The following is a 24,559-nucleotide window of genomic DNA, read 5'->3' as shown; positions in this document are numbered from 1 at the left end:
GATCCTTTACACCATTCTCTGTAATAAATGTGAAAAGATACTGTCAGGAAGGCAGGTGGAGCCTGACTAATAGAGAGAACTCTCACCTGATGAGAAGGCCGTGGTAGCAGAGCTGGATGCCGTATGGACACCAAGGTAAGTACTCTGATAAGGACACAGGTTCACCTGAGGTGCGGAGTCTAAGTGTTAGCTGGTTTTCACCAGGGCCCCTAATGGTGGGGTTGGACTACGCTGCAAGCTAGCACCAGGTCGCGGTCCCCAGGATCACCCAGCCAGGCAGAGCGCAAGTTCTGGTCCAGAAGCAGAGAAGCAGACAAGGGTTAACCAAGAGAGTAGTCAGATGAGCCAAAGGTCAGGGCGGGCAGCAAGTAGCAAAGACAAGAGGAAGCCGGGTCAAATAATCAGGAACAACAGGTACACAGGAACACGGATCACAAGGGAGAGCTGAAGATAACACAGCAACTTCCTGTAGTGACAGCTGTGTTTAAATAGGCCAATTTGGTAGCCTAGAGCTATACGGAGGTAGCCTCAAACCACACTGAGGTAGCCTCTAGCTATACTGAGGGTAGCCTCTAGCTATTCAAGGCACCTCTTCGTACACGCATGCGTATAGGCGTTTGCCGGTTTGCGGCACCAGTGCGCCTGTGTATAGCAGAGGATCCCTGACATTGCCCCCTCCTTATGGGCAACCTCCGGGTGCCCAAAAGATTCCTTTTCTGAGGATGGCTGCGGAAAAAAGCCCGAATTAATTCCTGGGCATGGACATCCTGTTCGGGCTCCCAGGAATTCTCCTCTGGGCCATAGCCCTTCCATTTAACCAGGAATTGTATTTGGTTCCTCCTCCTTCTGCAGTCCAAGATAGCTTCCACCTCGAATTCCTCATCACCGTCAATCACCACAGGGTCAGGAGGCCTAGAATCCCTACCCGGAAAGGGGTCAGGTAAGGCAGGCTTCAACAGTGAAGCGTGAAATACAGGGTGGATTTTAAGTGACTCTGGCAAGATCAGTTCGTAGGATACCTCGTTAAGTTTCCTCTTTACTGGAAATGGCCCAATAAATTTGGGTGCCAATTTTTTCGAGGGGCAGGCCAAGCGGAGGTTATTTGTTGATAGCCAAACCTTGTCCCCTGGTTGGAGGATCAGTTCACCTTTCCTCTTCTTGTCGAAGATCACCTTGTTAGCTGCCTGCGCCTTGACCATTGCTTCCTGTAGCAGTTTGCTGTTGAGATTGAGGAATTCAGCGACACTCCGAGCTGCAGGGACTGTGGACTCAGAGACAACACAAGGGAAAAATGATGGATGGAAGCCGTAGTTGGCAAAGAATGGTGACTGACCTGTGGCTGAGTGTTTGGCGTTGTTATAGGCAAATTCCGCTAAAGGTAATAATGACACCCAGTTATCCTGGACAAACGTGGTAAAGCACCGAATATACTGTTCGAGAGTTTGATTTGTCCTCTCTGTTTGTCCATTTGTCTGAGGGTGGTATGCTGATGACATGGATAGCTTGATCTTTAGGGTTTCACACAGGGATCTCCAGAACCGGGAGGTGAATTGGACCCCTCTATCGGAAACGATGTCCGCTGGGATCCCGTGAAGCCTGATTATCTCCTTGATAAATATTTGAGCAGTCTCTGAGGCGGAGGGGGTGTTCTTTAGTGGCAGAAAGTGAGCCATCTTTGATAGACGGTCAACCACTACATAAATGACAGAGCAACCTTCAGACGGAGGGAGTTCAACAATGAAATCCATGGAAATCATTTTCCATGGCCTATCTGGGACTGGCAGTGGTCTGAGTAACCCCCAGGCCTTGCTTCTAACCGTCTTGCTCCGGTTACAGATGGGGCATGCTCCTACATACTGTTTACAGTCCCTTTCTAAATCAGGCCACCAGAACGTGCGTTGTATCAGGTCCAGAGTCTTGTGAACCCCAAAGTGACCCGCCAAAGGGTGGTCATGGCACAGGCCCAGGATCATCACTCGAGTGCTTTCAGGGACAAAAATCTTGTTACCCCGCCATAATAGTCCATCTCGGGAAGATGTAATTCCAGGGAGGCAGGGGACATCCCTCGAGGCTTGTTGCATAAGGGACAGCAGGTCAGGTTGAAGCAGCAGAAAGTGGTTTGGGGATAGGATGGTGTCTGGCGCTGAAGTCTCCTTAGGGTCGTCAAACATCCGGGAGAGCGCATCAGGCTTAACGTTCTTTGATCCAGGCCGATACGTAATGTGGAAACAAAATCGGGAGAAAAATAATGCCCAACGAGCTTGGCGTGGCTTCAGGCGCTTGGCTGTCCTTAAATATTCAAGGTTTTTATGATCTGTATAGATCAGGATAGGGTGTGCTGCTCCTTCTAATAGATACCTCCATTCCTCCAGGGCGGCCTTGATGGCCAACAGCTCCCGATCACCCACATCATAATTTTTCTCTGCTGGTGAAAGCTTGCGGGAGAAAAAAGCCACAGGGTGGACTAAATCTTTAAGACCCTGACGTTGGGAAATGACCGCACCTACAGCCGTTTCTGAGGCATCCACTTCAAGTAGATAGGGCAAAGTGGGATCAGGGTGGCTCAGGATTGGTGCGGTGGTGAATAGTCCCTTCAAAGTACTGAAGGCGACCTGTGCCTCAGAGGTCCAACAGAAACGATTGTTCTGCTTGGTTAGCTGCGTAATAGGAGCAATGATGGCGGAGAATCCTTTAATAAACCTCCTATAGAAATTGGCAAAACCAATAAAACGTTGTACCCCCTTTTTGTCTGAGGGTGCTGGCCAGTCCAGGATGGCAGAGACCTTTTGTGGGTCCATCTTGATGCCTGTGGAAGAAATTATGAGTCCCAAAAACTGAATACTCCGTTGTTCGAACTCACATTTTATTGGTTTGGCGTATAGCCTATGTTGCCGAAGACGGTGGAGGACCTTCTTGACGTGTTCCCGGTGTTGGTCCAGGGAAGCAGAAAAGACTAGGATGTCGTCCAGGTAAACAATTACAAAGACATCTAGATAATCTCTGAAAATGTCGTTGACAAAATGTTGAAAAGTCGCCGGGGCATTACAAAGGCCGAAAGGCATCACCAGATATTCGTAATGGCCAAACCTGGTACGGAAGGCCGTTTTCCACTCGTCCCCTTCACGAATGCGGACCAAATTGTAGGCTCCCCTCAGGTCCAGCTTAGTAAACAGAGAAGCGGACCTCAGTCTTTGAAAAAGTTCGGGGATCAGTGGAAGGGGGTAACGATTTTTAACTGTTATCTTGTTCAGTTCCCGGTAGTCAACACAGGGCCGAAGAGAATGGTCCTTCTTCTCTACAAAGAAGATTCCTGCCCCTGCTGGGGAGGTGGATGGGCGGATGAACCCTCTCTTCAGGTTTTCTTCTACGTACTCTTTAAGGGTTCCCAACTCACGTTCTGATAGAGGGAAGATCCGACCGAAGGGAATCTCAGCTCCTGGAAGTAACTCAATCGGGCAATCATAGGGACGGTGGGGGGGGAGAGTTTCAGCCCCTTGTTTGCTAAAAACATCCAGGTACTCGTGGTAGGGTTCAGGTACGAGAGACCGTGTCTCTTTATCAGAGTCTGTGCATAGCAAGATACTGGGGGAACTGAGGGGCATCGGCAAGCAGTGGTTCTGGCAGTAGGAAGACTGAAATTGGATGTCTCCGGAGGCCCAGTTGATCGATGGGTTATGTGCCTGAAGCCAAGGCAGCCCCAAAATGACTGGAAATAGGGGGGAAGCAATGGCGTCCAAGCTCAGGAGCTCCTTGTGATTTCCAACAGCAGTTACGGGTAAAGGAGGGGTTTCTTGGGTCACCAATCCAGACTTGATGCATGAACCATCTGCCAAAAATACGGAGAGTCCTTGTGACTTGGGTCGAAGGGGAATGTGCTGTTGTGCTGCAAATGACAAGTCAATAAAGCAGCTGCATGCTCCAGAGTCAATTATTGCGGTGACTGGAACCATACCTTCCGGAATCTGAAAAAGAACAGACAGAGCCAGGTGAGTAGTGCTGGAAGAGGGTGCCGGATAGCTTGAGGGCGAGATGGAGAAGCATTTATGCAGCTTTGCAGGACAGGAGCGTACATAGTGACCGGGCTCCCCACAGTACAGACACAGATTGTTCTGTCTCCGGCGAAGACGTTCTTCTGCTGTCAGGGAAGGTCGCATGAGTCCAAGCTCCATGGGTTCCGAGGTGTCCGGTACCGGTGTAGCAGGAGCAGGATCTGTAGGGATGAGACTGGTGGGAAAAGGACGTCTGGGAGTGGGTACTCGGGGCAACATCCAGACTGGGCGAGACTGCTGGGTATATCGCTCCGCTCTGCGTTCGCGTAGCCGACGATCAATCTGGATCGCCAGTGCGATTAATTCCTCCAAAGTCTCTGGTACACCCACACGGGCCAGCTCATCTTTCAGCCCCTCTGAAAGACCAAGACGGAACTGGTGACGTAAGGCCGCATCGTTCCAGTAGGTATCTGCGCTCCACCGCCTGAAGTCGGTTACGTAGTTCTCCACAGCTCTTCGGCCTTGTTGGAGCATGTGGAGTGCGGTTTCCGCGGTGGAGGTCCGCTGTGGGTCATCGTAGAGCTGGGCCATCGCATTAAGAAAGGACGACAGGGAGTCAAGCTGCATGCTGCGTTCTTCTAACAGACGATGGGCCCAAGCCTGGGGTTCTCCCTGAAGGAGGGAGATGATGAAACCCACTTTGGTGGCTTCCAGCGAGAAGGTCCGGGGTTGTAAGGAAAAATATAATTTGCATGCATTGCGGAATGCACGGAACTTGCTGCGGTCTCCACCGAATCTTTCTGGTGTAGGGACTCTCGGTTCCGGGGGCAACATGACCACCGTGGGTCCTGGCGTGGTCCCTGTGGGAGGTGTGGCGGATGAAGAAGCTGGATCTGCGGTAGGGTCAGCAGAAGAGACCAGGAACTGCACACGTCCTTCCAACTGGGTATACACCACTTGAAGGGATTTCACGGCCTGAGTAAGAGCCGCCAGATGCTGACATATCTCATCCATCGGAGAGATCCCTCGTGCAGGCTCGGTCATGGCTGTGTTATACTGTCAGGAAGGCAGGTGGAGCCTGACTAATAGAGAGAACTCTCACCTGATGAGAAGGCCGTGGTAGCAGAGCTGGATGCCGTATGGACACCAAGGTAAGTACTCTGATAAGGACACAGGTTCACCTGAGGTGCGGAGTCTAAGTGTTAGCTGGTTTTCACCAGGGCCCCTAATGGTGGGGTTGGACTACGCTGCAAGCTAGCACCAGGTCGCGGTCCCCAGGATCACCCAGCCAGGCAGAGCGCAAGTTCTGGTCCAGAAGCAGAGAAGCAGACAAGGGTTAACCAAGAGAGTAGTCAGATGAGCCAAAGGTCAGGGCGGGCAGCAAGTAGCAAAGACAAGAGGAAGCCGGGTCAAATAATCAGGAACAACAGGTACACAGGAACACGGATCACAAGGGAGAGCTGAAGATAACACAGCAACTTCCTGTAGTGACAGCTGTGTTTAAATAGGCCAATTTGGTAGCCTAGAGCTATACGGAGGTAGCCTCAAACCACACTGAGGTAGCCTCTAGCTATACTGAGGGTAGCCTCTAGCTATTCAAGGCACCTCTTCGTACACGCATGCGTATAGGCGTTTGCCGGTTTGCGGCACCAGTGCGCCTGTGTATAGCAGAGGATCCCTGACAGATATTTAGTATATTTTTTGTCACTCTAAACTATATATTTGATTACGTGAGTTTTCAAAATTGTTTTGTACTTTTATCACAATTTTAATAGCTGTAACACAGTTTAATACATAATGTATAATGAATGCAGATTAATCTTTGTGTGGTGTTCATATTTTTGTTACACAGCCAGTGTTCGTGGGTCTGGTGGACCCTCCGCATTTTTGGGTTTTTAATTCAACACAATCAAAAATGTTATGTTAAAATACTCAACAGATGTTTACTTCATCCCAATTACAAGCAATATAAACAGCATATATGGTTAATATTTTCTCTTTACCTTTGTTAGATCACATTTAAGAATTGCAACCTCGTGTGGGAACGGCAGGAGTAGAAACACAAAACTCACTCTTGCACTCTTTCACACTTACACACAATCTCTCTCTCGCATGCACACACACACACACACACACACACACACACACACACACTCATGCACACAGATACACACAGATACACACACACACAGACACACACAAAACACACACACATACACACACACACACACTTGGATATGTGGTGTACGGTCACTATCCATAGACATAATGGTTTTTCTAATGTACAAACTGTATAATCTATCCCCCTACACTAACCCTACCCCTAAACCCATCAATCACAGAAAACATTTGGCATTTTTTGAATTTCAAAAAACACCATTTAGTATGTTTTAGTATGAGGTCACAGATGTCGTCATAAACCATGTTTACGTTGTAATACCCATGTCATTATACACATTTGTGTCCTCATAAACCATATACAAGAACATACACACTAACAGCAGGCCCTGACAGGAGGAGGACAGAGTAAAGGTACACAGGACCTACAATTTCCACGCTTTTATTAGCCCCTGGTCCAGTGGACCCGAACATCCTGTGTGTAATATAAATGTGTAGGGGGGGGGGGGGGGTGTACAGTGTGTTTTCATTGAAAATGTTTTCTGATATATTCCTCACAGAAAATGAGCCAAGGCCAATAAGTCTCAGTTTGAAAAAATAATTGTATCATTTTTCTTTTGATAAAAAATGAAAACGGGTCCAACAGACCCGAACACCATACAGGGGTTAAGGAAAAGTCAGGTTTATTTATGTAACCCAGTCTATGTGTGTAAACCACTTGAAATATATACCATGTTCTGGCTATTAAATTATGAGCAAACAGTACTTTACAATGTGCAAGTATGTGCACCTATTTATTCTTACACCAACTCTTACCTATAGTGTTGTGGAGTCTGTGGCCAAAACACTGCAAGCTGGGCCAGTTGTTGTCTTTTTAAGGGCTTTTATGATGTTGGTGCCACTATCAGTTGTCATGCAGACGAGTCATTCCTCCGAAAGTCCCCAGGAGCTGAGAGCGTCTTTTAGGCCATGGGCAATTATGTCACCAGTGTGGTTGTCGGGGAAATAAGCTGTCTGAAGGCAGATGCTGCGCAGAGTCCAACTAGTGTTGATGTAGTGAACCGTCAGATTCAGATATGGCTGCATCGTCCAGCTGGACCACAGGTCCGTTGTGGCTGAGTAACACTGCATCTCCTCCAACTCACTGCGGATCTTTTCCCAAGTTGTATTGTACAGGTGAGGCAGCGTTACTTTGGCGAAATACTTGCGACTGGGGACAACGTACCTGGCATCTAATACTTTCAGCATGTGATTAAAGCCTCGCTTTTCGACAGAATAAATTGGCAGCATGTCTGTGGCAATATAAAACTTGATCGCCTCTGTAATCGCTTTCCATCGCGCTCCGTTCTTATCATAGGGCACACAGTTTGTAAAGCTCTCAGGAAGTGTAGTTTGCTTTTTAGCAGGTGTGCTAGAGGAGCCGTTTTCGCTATGGAGCCGGCTGCACTTCTCCCATTCTTCGCAATGTTTATTCCTCAGGTGCTGAAAAAGATTTGTTGTACTGCTGCTTCCAGTAGCAACAGCCTTGAAACATATTTCAGCAGTTCATTTTCTTTGTCTGTGTTTTGTCTGCTGCATCAAAACCAAACCAGTTCCAAATTACGGAATTACCTGTGCCTTTCTTTGGAAGTAGTTCTCTGCTAGTACTACACGCTGCCATGTTTTGACTGTTACGCGCTACTTTTACTGTCTATGGTTACGCGGGGCGGGGGCTGGCTCATATCGCGCTATGGTAACGCACAAGAACGAAACGCGGAAAAGTCTGAAAAAACTATTGTGGCAAAAAACTCGAGTTTGCAAAATTAAAATTGTTTTACACTACAAAATCGATAAATCGATGAAATCCTTATGACGGACATTAGGTAAGTAAACATTGACCAGGGTATATATGTTAAGTTTGCAGACCAAAACCACACAGCTACCCCCAGGGTCACAGTATGAGTCTATCTGCCGAAAGGAGACCACATCTTTTATAGCTATAACTACACCTCTCTTTTTCTTTGGAGAATTAGAACAATATATGTGAGGAAATTTGGTATTTGTACACGGAGGGTCATGGGATCTAAAATGCGTCTCCTGTAGGCAGAGGACATCACATTTCAAACGTTTGGATTCATGCCACACCATGCTGCATTTAGCCGGGCTGTTCAAGCCCTTAACATTCATAGAAGAAATTGTGAAGGCCATGATTTCAGTATGTAGTATATCAGAGTTCCGGGCTATTAATGTCAAACTTCATGAGTTCTTACAGTAGGGGTGAAGGTACCTGACAAAAGGAGCAGAGTCTATCTCGTAGTATAAACGTGTAGCAGTCTGCTTCTAAGGAGATGCTGTTGAGAAGTCCAGGTGCACTATAGAAAGAAGAAAAAAAATAGCAACAAAAACATTTAACACTTTGAGTCTCGCCACTGAAGTATCAACGTGACATGAAATAAAAAAGGACTATTCTAACGAATCTGGGGGGATCTAAGTCGCTTGAAATTGGGGGTATGGATAAAAAAGCATGGAGCCAGAGGCTCACCAGAAAGATATGACTCCGTAGGGCCGTAGACACAGGATCAGCCAGAGTCAGACTCAGAGGCGTTATCACGGCCTTTAGATGGCCTGGTAGAGGAAGAATGAGTAGGAGGCTTCGGTTCCAGGATATTCCATTCCTTCAAGTATTGAAGGCCCTCTCTCGGTGATGAGATGATGTAGGTGGAGTGTTCCCTTGTAACCAGTAGCTTGGCTGGGTATATAACCACCTGTAGGGGATGTGGTGATTATAGAGTGGTTTTGTGATTGATCAAGTTGACGCCACTGGTTCATCGTAAAGGCAGACAGATCCGCAAAGGAGGAGAGCTCCGACATACACTCCGGAAGGGACTCTTTGTTCCTTCTTTGATGTGGAAAAAGTGTATCCTTGCAATAGTGTCTCTAGGAGCATTTTCTGGAACATGTTGCGGCTTAGGCAATCTATGTATATGATCAATCGTCAATTCCTCCAGTGGAGCATCAGGCAAAGCCTCCTTTAGTATATTCACAAAATATGACTTCAGGTCTTGTGGGTTAAGACTTCCTCTGATCTTTACGTTGTTTCTTCAGGATCCATCTTTGAGATCCCCTAGCTTAGACTTGATCCAGTGTATCTCATCTCTACTATTGTGAGAATCCACCATTTCATTAAATGTGGACACAAATTCCTCCATTTTATCTTTGATATGAGTAACCCGTTGAGATACTTCAGCGACTTCCGATTGGAATTGACATGCTAGTGAGAGAAAGTCAGCATGTAGAGTTGTTTGAAGGGACACTGACATGTCTTTTAGAGTGGTGTCAAGCATCCGTTGGTTTTGTGTGGGGAATTCCATTATGGAATCCTGCAGTTCTCTAGTCAGTTCAAGAGAGATTGAAGTGTTCTCTCCAGCCTCACTCGTACAATCTTGGTGCAATTTTGGTTTAGATTTGGCTGGGCTTTAAGTCACTGAAGATGAGCCGGATTTGCTGCCAGCTGTGGTGGATTGCAGTTGGGGGGTCTGGAGGGGAGCAAGCTGGCAGAGAGTCCCAAGTTCGAGGTGAGCTATGAGGAGGATTAGGAGAGACAGTGCTAGATTTTTGAAAGTTAGTGATGTGGAGTGAGGAAGAAGTCCGTCATCTTCCCAGGTCTGTAGGAGCCTTTTCTCCTTCGTGAAGTCATAGTATAAGAAAGGTACAAGGGAGACTCAGCAGTAGAAAAAATGTAAGAAGGAACACTATGATCCTGTGTATAGTATGAGATATCTGGTGAGCTGTAGAAGTTACATCACAGCATAGTGCTCAGATATCAGGCATTTGGGAAGGAGTGTATAAACAACAAAGCACACATCTGTGTCAAACAGTCAACATGCAGGAGCGGCTGGTATATGCAGTCTGTATCCGTGGAAAGCAAGTCAGCTAACTGCAAACTGCAGCGTTACATGCTGGTGCAATGCTCTGCAGGCATCTCGGGGATCGCTGATGCAGTTCTGGTAGGCATTAAGTGGAGAGAGAGAGAGGGCCCAAATCCCAGGTTTAATTGTTGCTAGGGTCCTTAACGAGCACCGTTAGAGGAAATTATGCAGAGCCAGGGCAGTCCTCACACTGCTTGTGGAGAGAGGAGGCCGCAGCACCGGTGGGAAAATGGCGCCCGGGGAACACGCAGGCCGCAGGTCCCTTTTGCAGGCATGCCGGGTATTGTGGGCTGTGGCAAGGCAGTCAGAGGAGAACTGTAGTCAGGGCCAACCAGCGATAGGGCAACAGAGGCAGCCAGAGCCCAGGGAGAGTGGGCAAAGTACATACAAGGTCAGGCGTGGCCAAGATGGTGGCCGGCCGCGAGTAAGGAGGATGGAGAGGTTTTCAGCGGGCCCAAGGAAATGTCACTGCGGGCGTGGAGCAGGTAGGTGCTGAAGAGGAAGGTCTCTATGTGGGTCCAGCGGATGCCTACCTTTCTTCCAGCGGCAGATGGTGTAGGCCACGAAAGCCCGATGGCAGGGGAGGCTCCCGTAGGCCGTGTCCGTCCCCAGAGAGCAATCTGGCTCGGCAGATAGAAACTCGGGCCTGATATTGGTGTGGCAGGACTCCCTCTGGCTGGATAAGTCAGTGTGCAGGTTTAAGTCGGCCGTAATTCGGTGGATGTAGAAGAAATTAGGCCCGATGGCACTGGAGCTCCTGTCCTATGCGTCCGGTGCTGCTAATGTCCAGACACGCCCCCATTTGTCCTTGTTTTTCTTTTTTTGTTCCTGTGAGAACTACAATCAACTGCTGGACCAGGCAACAGACTGGATATTCTAGATCCTTATGGTCTCCCCAGTCTAGCCAGCGAGCGAGACCCGCCCTCAGCTATGCGCTAGGTTGGCTGCAACATAGCCCCACTGGACGGGGGCTGGCCGGCGAATTAAACAACTTGCGAGGATGCATAGACCTGGTCAAGACCTGGGGTGGTCTGTCTAGAGTGGTGCCCACCTGGTTTCCATGGTGTGGTAACTAGTGCCCCCCCCCCTTCCACTGGTGGCCTTTTGAGGTGGACGTGGGCCACTCCCTAGGACGGCTCGCCCCCCAGGTTCCCTTCCTCCCCATATAGCGTTCCCCCCTCATTTACAGGGGTCCCTCTGTGGACCACCCCCTATTTACCCACACCTAGCTCCCCTCCACCCAGGGGTGGCCATACATGTTCTGTCTTTGTGGGGGTGTTGAGCTCGCGGTGCGGAGGGGTCGCTGCCGGCTACAAAAATGTGTTTTTTGGGGGGAAATGGTCCTTGTGGGGGCTCCTGCCAGGGCCCCTCCTTACTGCCCATTTGTTAATGGAGGTCCCGGGAGTAGCCGCCATTTTGTCGTGGATGGCTGCTTTATATATGTTTGTGTAGTCCAGGAGCCATTGTCTTGTAGTTTCTCATTGATATAAAGCAGTGGCCATGTTTTTGTAGCCTAAGGGGCGGTTATTCGGCGGTGGACCTCTAGTGTTCTTTCCTGAACTTTCTCTTTCTCTCTAATCGTCGCACGGCAAGCAGCTTGGCATGCTGCTGTTTACCTGAGTCAGTGGTGGTGGGTCCCGGTGGGTACATAGCGCCCTCCCTCTTTCTGCTATAGCAGCAACGTGGTGCAGCCAGGGGGGGGTGGTAGCAGTATTTTTTGCTAGTGTTCCCCAGGTTAACCCATGAATGTCCCTGGAGCATGTCTCACCACCTTGACCCCTTCTCAGAGGCTGCCGGGCCCTCTGGGTCCCCGTCCGCTTTGTCTACTATGATGGCGGTCCTAGAGTCACTAGTGTCCAAGATAGAGATGGTGCTGCAAAACAGGATGGGCAAAAAAAGCCCCCTGCCTTCACCTGCATCCTCTGTCTCCTCAGATTCTGAGGTTGATCTAACTGTCGCGGACGCAAGTCTCCCTACTGTGTTTGCGTCCACGCACCCTGAGTTCTCTGTTAGTGAGGATGATTCCTCTTCTACTACGGCCGCACATAAAAAGGCGCTAGTGGATGCACGGATTGTATCAGTGCTGGAAACCTAAAAACTGGAGGAAGCAGCTGCTGTTGCATCAGACGCCGGATCACTTAAGTACCTGCAGATTCTCAAAGGCATCAAAGGAATCCCCTTTCTGCCTATTTTGACAAAATTGTCGCGAATCAGTGGGGTTTCCCTAAATGCTCTGTTGGGGTGCCAGACTGGCCTCGCTGGTCTTGGTATGCCGACCTTCTACGGCTGGTCGCCGGTGTTCTTTGGTGACTCCCTCTCTGGGAAGTCCTGTTTGCCCAAGGGTTGAAATTCCATCCTCTTTTACAGTGGTTTGCTTTAATTGCTTGGCTGTTGAAAGCCAGGTGCTGAAGGATAGGGGGGTAGTCTGACTCGGTGATTCCCACGCTGTTAAACGCTAGGAAATCTACCTCTAGGAAGATATACCATTGTGTCTGGAAGTCGTACATTGATTGGTGTGATAACAGCACCTGGCCTTGGGTACCATCAAGGACCAGGTTTCGACCTTGGCGATTTTTTTTTTTTTTTTCAACCTCCTTTGACTACGCATTCCTTGGTTCACTCATTTGTTCAGGGGGTTCGCCACTTTGGTACTGTCGGTTCTTCAGAAACCACCTTTTGAAAATATTTGTGAGATTCATCGGCTTGCATTGTCCCGGAAGGTAGCCTTATTGGTGATTACTTCCGCACACAGGGTGTCCGAGCTGGCAGCTTTGTCTTGTTCATCTTATTTGGTGGTTCACAGAGATAAAGTGGTGCTTTGCCCTTGTCCATTGTTCCGTCCTAAGGTTGCCTTGCATTCTATGGATGTTGTTCGGGCAATCAGGGTGTACTTGGCGGCAACAGAGTAATTTATGAAATTAGACTCACGTTTTGTCCTTACGGGTGGACCTAGCAAGGGGTTGGCCGCATCTGCTGCAACCATTTCAGATGGATCAAGGTAGTGCAGGCCTTCTCAGTCAAGGGTCAGGTTCCTCCTTTCCCTGTTAAGGTGCGTTCTATGCGGGCACTTAGTCCTCCTGGGCCTTCTGCCATCAGGCATCAGTAATGCAGGTTTGCAAGGCGGGTACCTGGTTGTCTGTGCACACTAGGTTTAGCCTTAAGGAATTATTTATGCTGTGTTTTTCCCACCCCTCCATGTTTTGACACTGCTTTGGGATGTCCCAATGGTCAAGAAGATTCAATGAAGGAAAGAAAAATTAGATTTTTGTCTTACCGAAAAATCATTTTCTTTGATGTTTATTGATGGACACAGCACCCATCCCTCTATTGAGTTGGGTTATTTTTTCTTCTGACACTGCTTGCAACAAAACTGAATGCCTGTAGCAGGAAGTGGGAGCATACACCTTGGGACTGCCCCAATTGTGTGGTAAAGCTTTTTCATGCCTAGCGTCCTATTCCTGAGGAGGGCAGCAGAACCAAGTGGTTAAGAAGATTCTGGAGCTGTGTATGTCAATGAATATCAGAGAAAAGGATTTTACGGTAGGACAAAAATCCAATCTTTTCCCCATTGAGATCGAATATTTTCAAAGTGTTCCTTTAATTTTTTTGAGCAATATATAGGAGTTTCACTTTTTTAATTGCGTTACTGATATGTTAACTTTTTGATATTCTAATTTTTTGAGATGCACCTGTATATGTCCTTGTATGATCTTGATGTAATCTTGTAAAAATATTTTATGTTAGCATAATTTTAGCATGTTGTGTACTATTTATTGTTCACTCTTCCTCCAATACAGAAGCTGCTTGCTTGAGTAATACTTCATTGATTCTTTTGCATCAGTTGGAAGATAAAATGAAAGCACATTCATTCTTTCGGGACTTTCTTCATCAGGTTAGTGTAATTGCAACAATTCAAGTAGTGTGATGTTGAAATTTTGTTCAGCCAGCTGACAAAGACAAAAAAAAAAAAAAAAAAAAAAACGTAACCAATTTCTCCATCCTTAGTCAAGCAGGATGGGAACATCCTCCACACTGTTGTATTTTGACAGTGGGATATTGCCACCATCAGAATACACTGATCAGCGCTGCAGTCCATTGGCTGCATTGACCGAACAAAAAAATATATCAAACCGTTCTGGCACTCTAGCTGGGCCCGCCGCTCAATGCATATAAAGAATCACCCCAGGAGCTCCTTCCACTGCTGACTTGATAGCTGACCATTAAGCCGGACCTTTTTATAGAGCGCTCCAATCCTTTTCACATGCTGTGACAAGTCAGTCAGAATCTTCTGAGCAGCCAGCAGACATCTTTAGCACACAGAGTACAGCCCCCTCCATCTGGCTCAGGCACATAGTGCAGCTCTTGGAGAACCTGCGGATCCAACTTATGCCTGCATTTCTGAAGCTGCAGCTACCATCCTCACACCCACCATAGCCTCCCAAGGCTTTGCCCTGCTCTGCAAGGAATTTGGAGCAGTTAAATCGCATAAAAGAAAAAGAATGTCCTTTCTTGCTGAGGAAATTCAACAAACTACCAAAGATGTACATACACATGAGGAGGCCCTACAATTTCTACACGACAAAATCTATGATTTGGAAAATGGATTTAGGGGAAACAACCTCCAATTTATTGGCATTCCATATCCAATTTATTGGCATTCCATAATCTTGTGAGCTCCTCTACCATTCCTAATGTGCTAGGAATAGGCACATGCGGTCAAATAGAACGCACACACAGAACTGGACTTCCTGCCGAAAAATGGAAATCTTAGACCCGTCACCATTAGCTATTTGAATTATGCAAATCAGCAGCCAATACTACAAAAGTTCAGACACCAACGAACTTGCATAGTTACATAGTTATTGAGGTTGAAAAAACATCAGTCATTCAGTTCAACCTATTGTGTGTGTTTGCTGCTAACAATACATTGTATACCCCTGTATGTTGTGAGCGTTAAGGTGCCCATCTAATAGTTTTTTTTAAACTATCTATGCTCCCCGCTGATACCACTGCTTGTGGAAGAGAATTCCACATCCTTACCGCTCTAACAGTAAAGAACTCCTTACATAGTTTAAGGTTGGGCCGTTTTTCTCTCTAGTTTTACTGAGTGGCCCCGTGTCTTATTGAATTCCCGTACTCTGAAAAGTTTGTTCCTTATGCTATGGTCACCAGTACAGTATTTATACATTGATATCATATCCCCCTTCAAGCGTCTCTTCTCCAGAGAGAATAAGTTCAATGCTTGTAGTCTTTCCTCATAGCTGATATCCTCTATTCCCCTAATTATCTTTGTTGCCCTTCTCTGAACTCTCTCCAGTTCCAGCACATCCTTTCTGTGGACCGGTGCCCAGAACTGGACGGCATATTCAAGATGTGGCCAGACTAGAGTCTTGTAAAGTTGGAGAATAATCTCTTTGTTTCTGGAGTGAATCCCCTTTTTTATACATGCCAGTTTTCTGTTGGCTTTGCTTGCAGCGACTTGGCATTGCGTGCCGCTGCCAAGCCTGTTGTCCACTAGGACCTCCAGGTCCTTTTTCATCTTCGATTCACCTAGAGGTGCCCCCCTCTAGCGAGTAACTTGCGTTCGTATTTCTGACACCCAAGTGCATTACCTTACTTTTTTTCAACATTAAACCTCATCTGCCATGTAGTTGCCCACCTCATTATTTTGTTCAGGTCTGCTTGTAAGATTACCATGTCCTGCATAGAAGATATTGCCCTGCTTAGCTTAGTATTGTCCGCCAATACAGAGATTGTGCTGAATATCCCCTCCTCTGGGTCGTTTATGAATAAATTAAAAAGGATTGGTCCAAGGACAGATCCTTGGGTGATCCCACTTTCCACACCCGCCCAATCTGAGTACTCCCCATTTTTAACCACCCTCTGGACTTGCCCCTGGAGCCAGTTCTCTATCCAGATAATCCCGCTATGGTCCATACCTACGTACCTTTGTTTGTACAGTAAGCGTTTGTGGAGAACTGTGTCAAATGCCTTTGCAAAGTCCAGATACACCACATCCAGAGGCCTTCATTTGTCTAGATGGCAACTCCATCATAGAAGGTTAATAGGTTGGTCTGGCAAGAACCATTTCTCTTACGTCCTCTTACAGTTGCAGCCCACTCATACAATCTGCACGTCTGGGTATTGGCCTTCTCCACAGGAGTAAGCTAGGCAGAAGATTTTGTTAGAATATCCACAAAAATCTTGTATAGACACACCTACAGGGGGCTTTCCCTCTGGTCAATACCCCCAGCTAGCTTCATTCCCAATTCAGTTTGCTGCTGCCTAGCTTAGAAGTAGGCTGGCTTTCCCTGTCTGGGTCTGCGGTCTCAGCTTTTTTCTTTTTATGTTTTCTCTCTAAAAATTTATTTTTCTTTTTAAAAGATAGCTTTTTATTTGTTCCTGCGCTTAGTTAGTCGGACTTGGGAAGACTACAGCGTTTGCAGAGAGAGGGGGGGGAGAGATTGGCACAAACAGACTGAGCGGGTTGCTGCAATAGTCTATGATGTGGGCAAATGGTAAAAGTCCAGTGAGATTGCTTGTACACTTTGCTGGCTGCCGGCTTGTAGAGGGTGAAGCAACCCTGTAAAAAATCCAAAGAGAGAGAGAGAGGGCCAAGCGCCGATCTAAGTGTAGCAATATAGGCAATTTATTGGACACACAAGAAGAATCTTACTCACAAAGGATGTATAAAAGCAGGCATCTTAAAAGCAGTGGGGGTCTCTTAAGTCACATCCAGGGTGGGCTGTCCGGTCAGGCTGTAGCGCTGATGCTGTAGAGGGTAAGCGGCGATCTCCTGTTGCGAGGCAGGGGACGTGCTGATCCTCAGCGGTGGTGATGCAGCGTGGACCCGCCGGTCGGATTGCCGTGACGTCACTTCCGAGACACCAGGGAGATAGAACGGCGACACGTTGCGGAGCTCCGCTCCTTCTTCAGGCCGTGCAGGGGCCATTTTGGATGTGGTATTTATGCCAGTAGTGCGGAGGACAAATTACAGGGGCTCAGGAGGGACAAAATTAGGAGAAAAGAGAACCGGCAAGGGAATGTTAGTGGCGAACAGAGAGTGTGAGACTAGGAAAGAGGAGGACCTCTCACCACCAAGTGATCATGATCTGTGTCCATTGGAGCACGTGTGTATGCATATACATACGCATATCCCTCTTTTTTCTATATGCGCGTGTGAATACATACATATATGGTTTTTGACCATTGCCATTCTATTATTTCCATTATGTTTAGCAATCTTATACATTTGTTTATTGTACCCCCTTTTTTTATTGTACCCTTTTTTATTGTACTTTTAACACAACATTTGTTTTTTACTTATTTATACATATACATGTGATTTTTTTATACATGCATGCCTCTACCATATGCGTTTCTCCATACATTTACTTGCATATACAGGCAATTCCTTTTTTGTACAAGATTTTCCACACACCTTACCCTTCCTTACAAAGACAATCCACCCCCCCCCCCTCCTCTTTTTCTGCTGCCATAATCCACTCCATTCAGCACATGCACTTTTTACCCCTCCCCCTATTCTCCTTTCCCTCCCCTCCCCCTCCCAGACATCCACGTTATCCTCCTCTTTCCTAGTCTCACACTCTCTGTTCACCACTAACATTCCCTTGCCGGTTCGCTTTTCTCCTAATTTTGTCCCTCCTGAGCCCCTGTAATTTGTCCTCCGCACTACTGGCATAAATACCACATCCAAAATGGCCCCTGCACGGCCTGAAGAAGGAGCGGAGCTCCGCAACGCGTCGCCGTTCTATCTCCCTGGTGTCTCGGAAGTGACGTCACGGCAATCCGACCGGCGGGTCCACGCTGCATCACCACCGCTGAGGATCAGCACGTCCCCTGCCTCGCAACAGGAGATCGCCGCTTACCCTCTACAGCATCAGCGCTACAGCCTGACCGGACAGCCCACCCTGGATGTGACTTCAGAGACCCCCCACTGCTTTTAAGGTGCCTGCTTTTATACATCCTTTGTGAGTAAGATTCTTCTTGTGTGTCCAATAAATTGCCTATATTGCTACACTTAGATCGGCGCTTGGCCCTCTCTCTCTCTCTACAGCGTTTGCAGAGCTGGGACTCGCACTGGTTATTCTAGAGCCTTACGGACTCCTACCCTGCCATTGAGCGTTAGCAGGTTATTGGTACACCCAGGCCTCGCAAATGACTATGTCCCTGACCTCAGGAACGAGCCTGCGAAGTTGCTATCTTCGCCAGGATGTTTTAACTGCAGTACGCCTGCTTGTTGCTAGGGTCCCCTTTGGCTGACGGCACCCCCACTGTCGCATAGCGGTGTCCACGTTTCGCTGGACCGGTGAGTACCATGCTACCCCTCTGTCTCTGGCCATGTCTGTTGGGGTGTGTATGTGGGCCCTCTGTTTTTTGGGGATGGCAGTTTGGTATGGTTTTTGTGATGTCCCCCTCATGTCTGTAGGTGCGGTCCATGTGTGTCCCTTCCCGGGCCCTGCGGGGCACTGTCACGGTTTCACCGCTGTATGGGGGGTTGCGGGGGTCTCCTATGTCCCTGAGGTGCTTGTGGTACTATTTGAGGAACAGTACATGGTGTGTGGGGGCCGCAATTGGCGCAAAACCGCGTGGCCGCCATTTTCTGTGTGGGCAGGCTGTTCGACCTCATAGTGTGGGCAGCAGCCATTTTCTACTATCATTTTGGCGCCCATCAGTCGCCATCTTTAGTGTGGGCATGATGTCCTTTTGTGGACAGCGGACATTTTCCCAGAGCTTTTCCCATAGACTTCTATTGGCAACCATTTTCTTGTGGCTCAGGGCTGTCTTTGCCTCTAGGGGCGTGAGGTCACTTCCTCCTTCTTCTCTTCAGATCGTTCAGCAGCGTGGGGCAAGTAGAACACACTGTGGGGGGCTTTTCCTGTATTCCCTGGCCTGCATTCCTGCTAGCATTCATTTTTTGCAGTTTCATGTAGCACAGGACTTGCTCTGCATTTGCGGTGGGGACCGCGGTAATCGCCGATTTAAAGGGCCAGCGTCGTTTAAATTGAGATTGCTATTATGGAGTCCCAGGATAGCAAACTCCCCCCAGATCTGGTAGAGGGTTCAGGTACTCCTGAATCCTCTGCTATAGTCTCACTAACTGCTGCACTTGTGACTTTAGCGTCAAAAGTCAGATTTGTTGATATCTGACCGGGCTTCTAAGAAAAGGCCTATGCCCTCTCAGTCTTCTGATTCAGAGCCAGATTTGGTTGCCACGGACAACGTACCCCCTGAGGGGGTCTCAGTCCTCTCAGTCGGATGTGGAGGAGGAGGACTCCTCCTCAGGATAAGCAAGGGACAGCGCTGCAGTGTCCGCACTTATTAGCTCTGTTTAAGGACACTTAAAATTTGGATGATGAGCCCCACCTGTCGGGTAAGCGGTCTTCCTTTGGGACCCGCAAAGCCCAAAAATTGGGTCAGGTTTTTCCTTGTCCGGATCAGGTGGATTCTCGCTGGACTGCGGCTCCTAAGGTGGACCACACTGTATCCAGGTTAAATAAAGCCATTTTAATGCCCGTGGAGGATTCTCCAGTGTTTAAAAACCCGGCAGATAGGCGGGTGGAAACACTTTCCCGCCACATCTATCTGGTAGCGGGTTCCTTGCTGAAACCCGTGTTTGCTTCGGTAATGGTCTCTCAGGCTGTTGAGTGGGCCAAGGCGCTTAAGCGCACTCTAATTGCTGACTACGCCTCTCCTTCTGCTCTGGAGATGGTGGATCAAATGGGCCAGGCCATCCTGTACCTGTGTGACGCAGCCTTGGATGAGGCCCCTCTAGACGCACGACTTTCTGCAGTCACGGTTGCGATCCGTCGCATTGTTTGGTTAAAAAGCTGGTCGGCCAACCAGTCTTCCAAGAAGACAGTGTCTGACATCCCTTATGCGGGGAGTCGTCTTTTTTGGGGACTCTCTGGATGAACTGGTCGAGGGGCTCACTGGGGGCAAGAGCACTCTTTTGCCCTAGGTGACCAGGGGTAAATCATCCCGCGCCAAGTGGAGTCCCTCCTTTAAACCTAACCAGGGGTCCTTTCGTGCCTTCAAGGCACAAGACAAAGGTAAGTCCTTCAAGGCCTCTAGTGGCCAGAAGAAGCCTTGGACAGGCAAGTCCAAAGCCGCCCACGCTGGCACAGCGGCTCAGTCCGCCTCGTCCTGAAGGGGCGCCCTCACCCGTTTCAGGGGTGGGGGGACGTCTGCATTGTTTTCCCGAGGCTTGGCTGTCCAAGATTCAGGACAGGTGGGTTCAACAACTCATTCGTTCAGGGTACAAGATTGAGTTTCGATCTCACCCCGCAGACAGATTCTTTCCCTCAAATCTTCATTTAACCCCCGATAGTTTCTGGGATCTCCGTCAGGCGTTTCAGGATCTCCTTGCCCAAGGGGTGGTTGTCCCGGTTCCACAGTGGGACAGGTCTCGGGGTTTTTACTTGAATCTGTTCACAGTGCCCAGAAAGGAGGGCAAGGTGCGTCCAATTCTGGACTTAAAGTTTCTAAACCGCTTTGTGCTGGTTCAGAAGTTGGTGGTGGCATCCCTGAGTCCAGGGGATTTCCTGGCTTCCATCGACCTCAAGGATGCGTATCTACACATCCCCATTTACGAGGGTCATCAGAGGTACCTCCGATTCGCAATAGCGGAGGAGCACTATCAGTTTGTGGCGTTGCCTTTCGGCCTCACTTCGACTCCAAGGGTTTTTACCAAAATGTTGGCTCCTGTTCTAGCCTTGTTACGGGTACAGGGGATTGCCATCCTTGGTTACCTGGACGATCTCCTATTAAGGTCTCGCTCCAGCGCCACTCTTTTGCGCGATCTGCCGATCACTGTTTAGACGCTCCAGGAGTTCGAGTGGACCATCAATTTTCAGAAGTCGACTTTGTCCCCTTCTGTTCGTCTCCCTTACCTGCGGATGATCCTGGACTCCGCCCAGGCGAAGGTCTTTCTTCCGGAGGACAAGCTCCGAATTCTGCAGGACCAGGTCAGGTCCCTCAGGGACAACGAGTTCTCCTCGCTTCGGACCTGCACGTGGTCCCTGGGCTTGATGGTGACGGCTTTCGAGGTGATCCCATTTGCACAGTTTCACACGAGATCTCTTCAAGCGGAGATTCTGGTCCGGTGGGACAGACATCCTCAGTCTTTGGAAATGAGTATTTCCTTGAGCTCCCAAGTAAGATCGGATCTCCTGTGGTGGCTCCAGTCTCCGGCTCTGAAGGAAGGCAAGTCCTTTCGCCCGCTGCTATGGACTGTGGTCACCAGACGGACAACGCAACTGCAGTGGCTTACATCAATCACCAAGGGGGTACCAGGAGTGCCTGGGTGGCCAAGGAAGTGGCCGAGAGTCTGTCCTGGGCCGAGACGCAGGTCCCGGCGATTTCGGCAGTTCACATTCCAGGTGTGGAGAACTGGCAGGCGGACTATCTGAATTGCCAGACCCTGGACCAAGGGGAATGGTCTCTCCACCCGGAGGTGTTTCAGATGCTGTGTGCGCGGTGGGGATCCCCGGACGTGGATCTGTTCGCATCTTGTCTCAACAACAAGGTGGGAAGGTTCGTGGCATGAACGCCTGATCCTCTGGCGGACGCGTTGGTGGTGCCTTGGCTGGGGATTGGTTGGGAGATTTATGCCTTTCCCCCGATTCAGTTGTTCAGATTCCTTCGCAGGTTGGTCTCTGAACCGAGGTTGGTGATTCTGGTGGCCTCAGACTGGCCGTGTCTGTCTTGGTACGCAGACATCATGCAACTGGTTGTCGAGCCTCCCTGGCGGATCCCACTAAGAGACTATCTTCTGTCTCAAGAGCCGATCTTCAATCCTGCTTTGACGGCGTGGCCGTTGAAAGCCACGTCTTGAGAGACAGAGGTCTCTCGTCGGCGGTCATTCCTACATTGCTCAAGGCCAGGAAGGCCTCCTCGGGTAAGATTTATTATCATACCTGGAAGGCTTATTTCGCCTGGTGTGAATCGCAGGGGTTCCACCCATGCTCCTTTTCGGTAGCGAGGGTGTTGGCTTTCCTGCAAACTGGTGTGGAGCAGCGTCTTGCGCTGACCACTATTAACTAGTTGAAGTCAAGAAGTGACAAAACGTGTCGGGGCGTGGCCAGACAACGCACCCAATCGAGGTTTACGGCCGGGGAGGACTTCCGGGACTACCTGATCTGGCGTGGAGCCAAGTCCGAGTAGCGGTGGATGTTCACCTCAGTGCCGTTCGAATGATAAGCTTATCAATATTCTACAACAAGTGAGTGCAATGTTTGATGTTTTACTGTAATAAAGCTGTTACCAGACATATTGCACTAGTGGAGGTATCTTTTATTTTCCACATACATGGGAGGACTAGTGGAGGAGTTTGTTTGATCTGGACCACGAACCAGCCCCTTTTGGTGTTTGCATATCCTGTGACAATGTGTGGATCTGTCCATATACATGCGAGGTGTGCTCATTTATGAGAATAGATGAGCATGGTGATCTGGTGCGTGGCCATTTTTTACACTTTCCCCCTGCACTTGGTGGTGGAATAGAGGTGATCCTGCCAGATTGCACGGAACATTGGTGATCTAAGTGAAGTGTACCTACATTACTATATGAGGGCCACATAGACTACAAGATTCATCGGTGATCTGGTGGACAATGGGATTGATGTTTATTATACCACACTGGGAATAAGTCTGTGGGACTGTTTGCTGAGTGATTTGAGGGCTGAGTCATCAACTCATTTCATTTGGGGATACCTACACTTTATTCATTGAGACAATTTTATATTGTTTTTGCACTACTATTCTTCTTTCATTCATTACTATCAAATATTTTCGTTATTTGTTTAAGTGGCAGCATTACTGGTATAGATCTTCTGCCAGCGTTCTGCTGGTGCTTCCTGAAGCGCGGAGTTAATTCTACAGTATAGGTGTGAGGCTGTGAGTTATTGTTCATCATAAGGAGTTTGCCTTGCATTCCTTGGATGTGATCCTGGTGATCAGGGTTTACCTGTCGTCTACTGAATCCTTCAGAAAGTCGGATTGTCTTTTTGTACTTCCTGAGGGACCTCGGAAGGGTATGGCTGCGTCTGCGGCAACCATTTCCAAATGGATCAGACGGACGATTGTGCAGGCCTATTCAATTAGGGATCAAGTTCCACCTTTCCCTGTCACAGTGCACTCTACCAGAGCGATTAGTGTGTCTTGGGCCTTCCGCCATCAGGCGTCAGTGACTCAGGTGTGCAAAGCTGCGACCTGGTCGTCCGTGCATACATTTACAGAATTTTACAAACTTGATGTCTTGGCATCAGCGGATGCCTCTTTTGGCTGCAAAGTTTTGAGTGTGGCAGTGCCTTTGAGGAGACAGGGTAGTTTTTTACCTGTCTCCTCCTGTTGGGGTTTCCCTTTTTGTTTTCCTGGGTTTTCGCTCCTGTTGAGCTTTCTTGTTGCCCACTGATTCCTTTTCTGGTTCAGAAAAGGTTTTTTTCTCTGACCTGGGTGCTGCGTTGCCTTTTTGACGGTTACGTTTTCCCACCCCTCACATCTACACTGCTTTAGGACGTCCCAGACTTGCAGATTGTATGAGTGGGCGGTGACTGTCAGAGGACGTAAGAGAATAGAATTTTTGTAAGAACTTACCGTAAAATGCTTTTCTGAGTCCTCTGACAGTGTCAGAGATACCACATGCAGGCATCCAGCAAGGGTGATCAGATCCGTTGGCTGCACCAAGGAATCAGGACCCAGATGGATAAAGGTGTAAATAAGTTTATTAAGCAAAATGACATACTCCAATACCAACAACAGTGACCGTAAACAAGTAAACAAAATATAAATAACAGTACAAAACCCCAATAGAACCTAACAACCTATATACAAAAGGATGGAGCAAACAATAGCAGGACAGGACAGGGATAGGAGACAAGGAAAGCAGGGAGCCAGGTACAGGAAGCGGGGTACAGGGAACAGGACTCAGGATCAGAATACAGGTTTCAGGATCAGAATACAGGTTTTAGGATGCAGGTTTCAGGATCAGGCTCAGACAGGGACACGGCTAGCAGAGAAAATACTGAAGCACTGAGCCTCAGAGAAGGGCGGGCTTATATTCCCTCAGCAGTCCTCCTCAGGTGCAGCTTAATTAAAAGAACAGTCCAGCTGCTGGGAAACACTCGCTGGTGGGCCCTGGAACTGCGCCCCTCAGTTCCAGGAACAACAGTGCCACCAGCAGGTGACCCACGTAATGACACTGATCCTGACAGTTCCCCCCCTTTAAGGAGCGGCCTCCGGACGCTCCATTGTGCTTCTACCCCGAAAGTATAAAAAGGTCTCCCCTCCATGTCTGTGGGTCTTCTAGCACTCTCTAGGCCAAAGTCCTTTAACTTGCCGGAAGGCGTGCCACCAGAGTCCAGCAATTGATCATGTGCCCCACCACCAGGGTCTGGAAGCCGTCTAGGCACCCCACGGGTCAAGTTCCTGAAGAGGCTTAACATTAGGGATACACCTGCCCTCATTGCAACACATGTCCCAACACTGGGACTGAAGGCAAGCTGGACATCAAGCAGGGGAGCGC

The 24,559-nt window shown here is 48.6% G+C and overlaps 1 protein-coding gene across 2 annotated transcripts in view; it reads left to right on the top strand.

Annotated features, from left to right (window-relative positions):
- Positions 1-24,559, top strand: part of NUP133 (nucleoporin 133) — an 899,557-nt gene that overhangs the window by 467,272 nt on the left and 407,726 nt on the right. For both annotated transcript variants that reach the window (XM_082249111.1, XM_082249110.1), the window contains exon 13: positions 13,813-13,907. In XM_082249111.1, the coding sequence (XP_082105237.1) occupies positions 13,813-13,907 (95 nt within the window). The remainder of the gene's footprint in view (positions 1-13,812; positions 13,908-24,559) is intronic.

Source organism: Pelophylax lessonae (genome assembly GCF_965119305.1).
Source record: "Pelophylax lessonae genome assembly, chromosome: 3".
In the NCBI taxonomy this organism is placed as follows: Eukaryota; Metazoa; Chordata; class Amphibia; order Anura; family Ranidae; genus Pelophylax; species Pelophylax lessonae.
The sequence above is the reverse complement of the archived record's forward strand: the minus strand, read 5'-3'. Positions and strand labels throughout refer to the sequence as shown.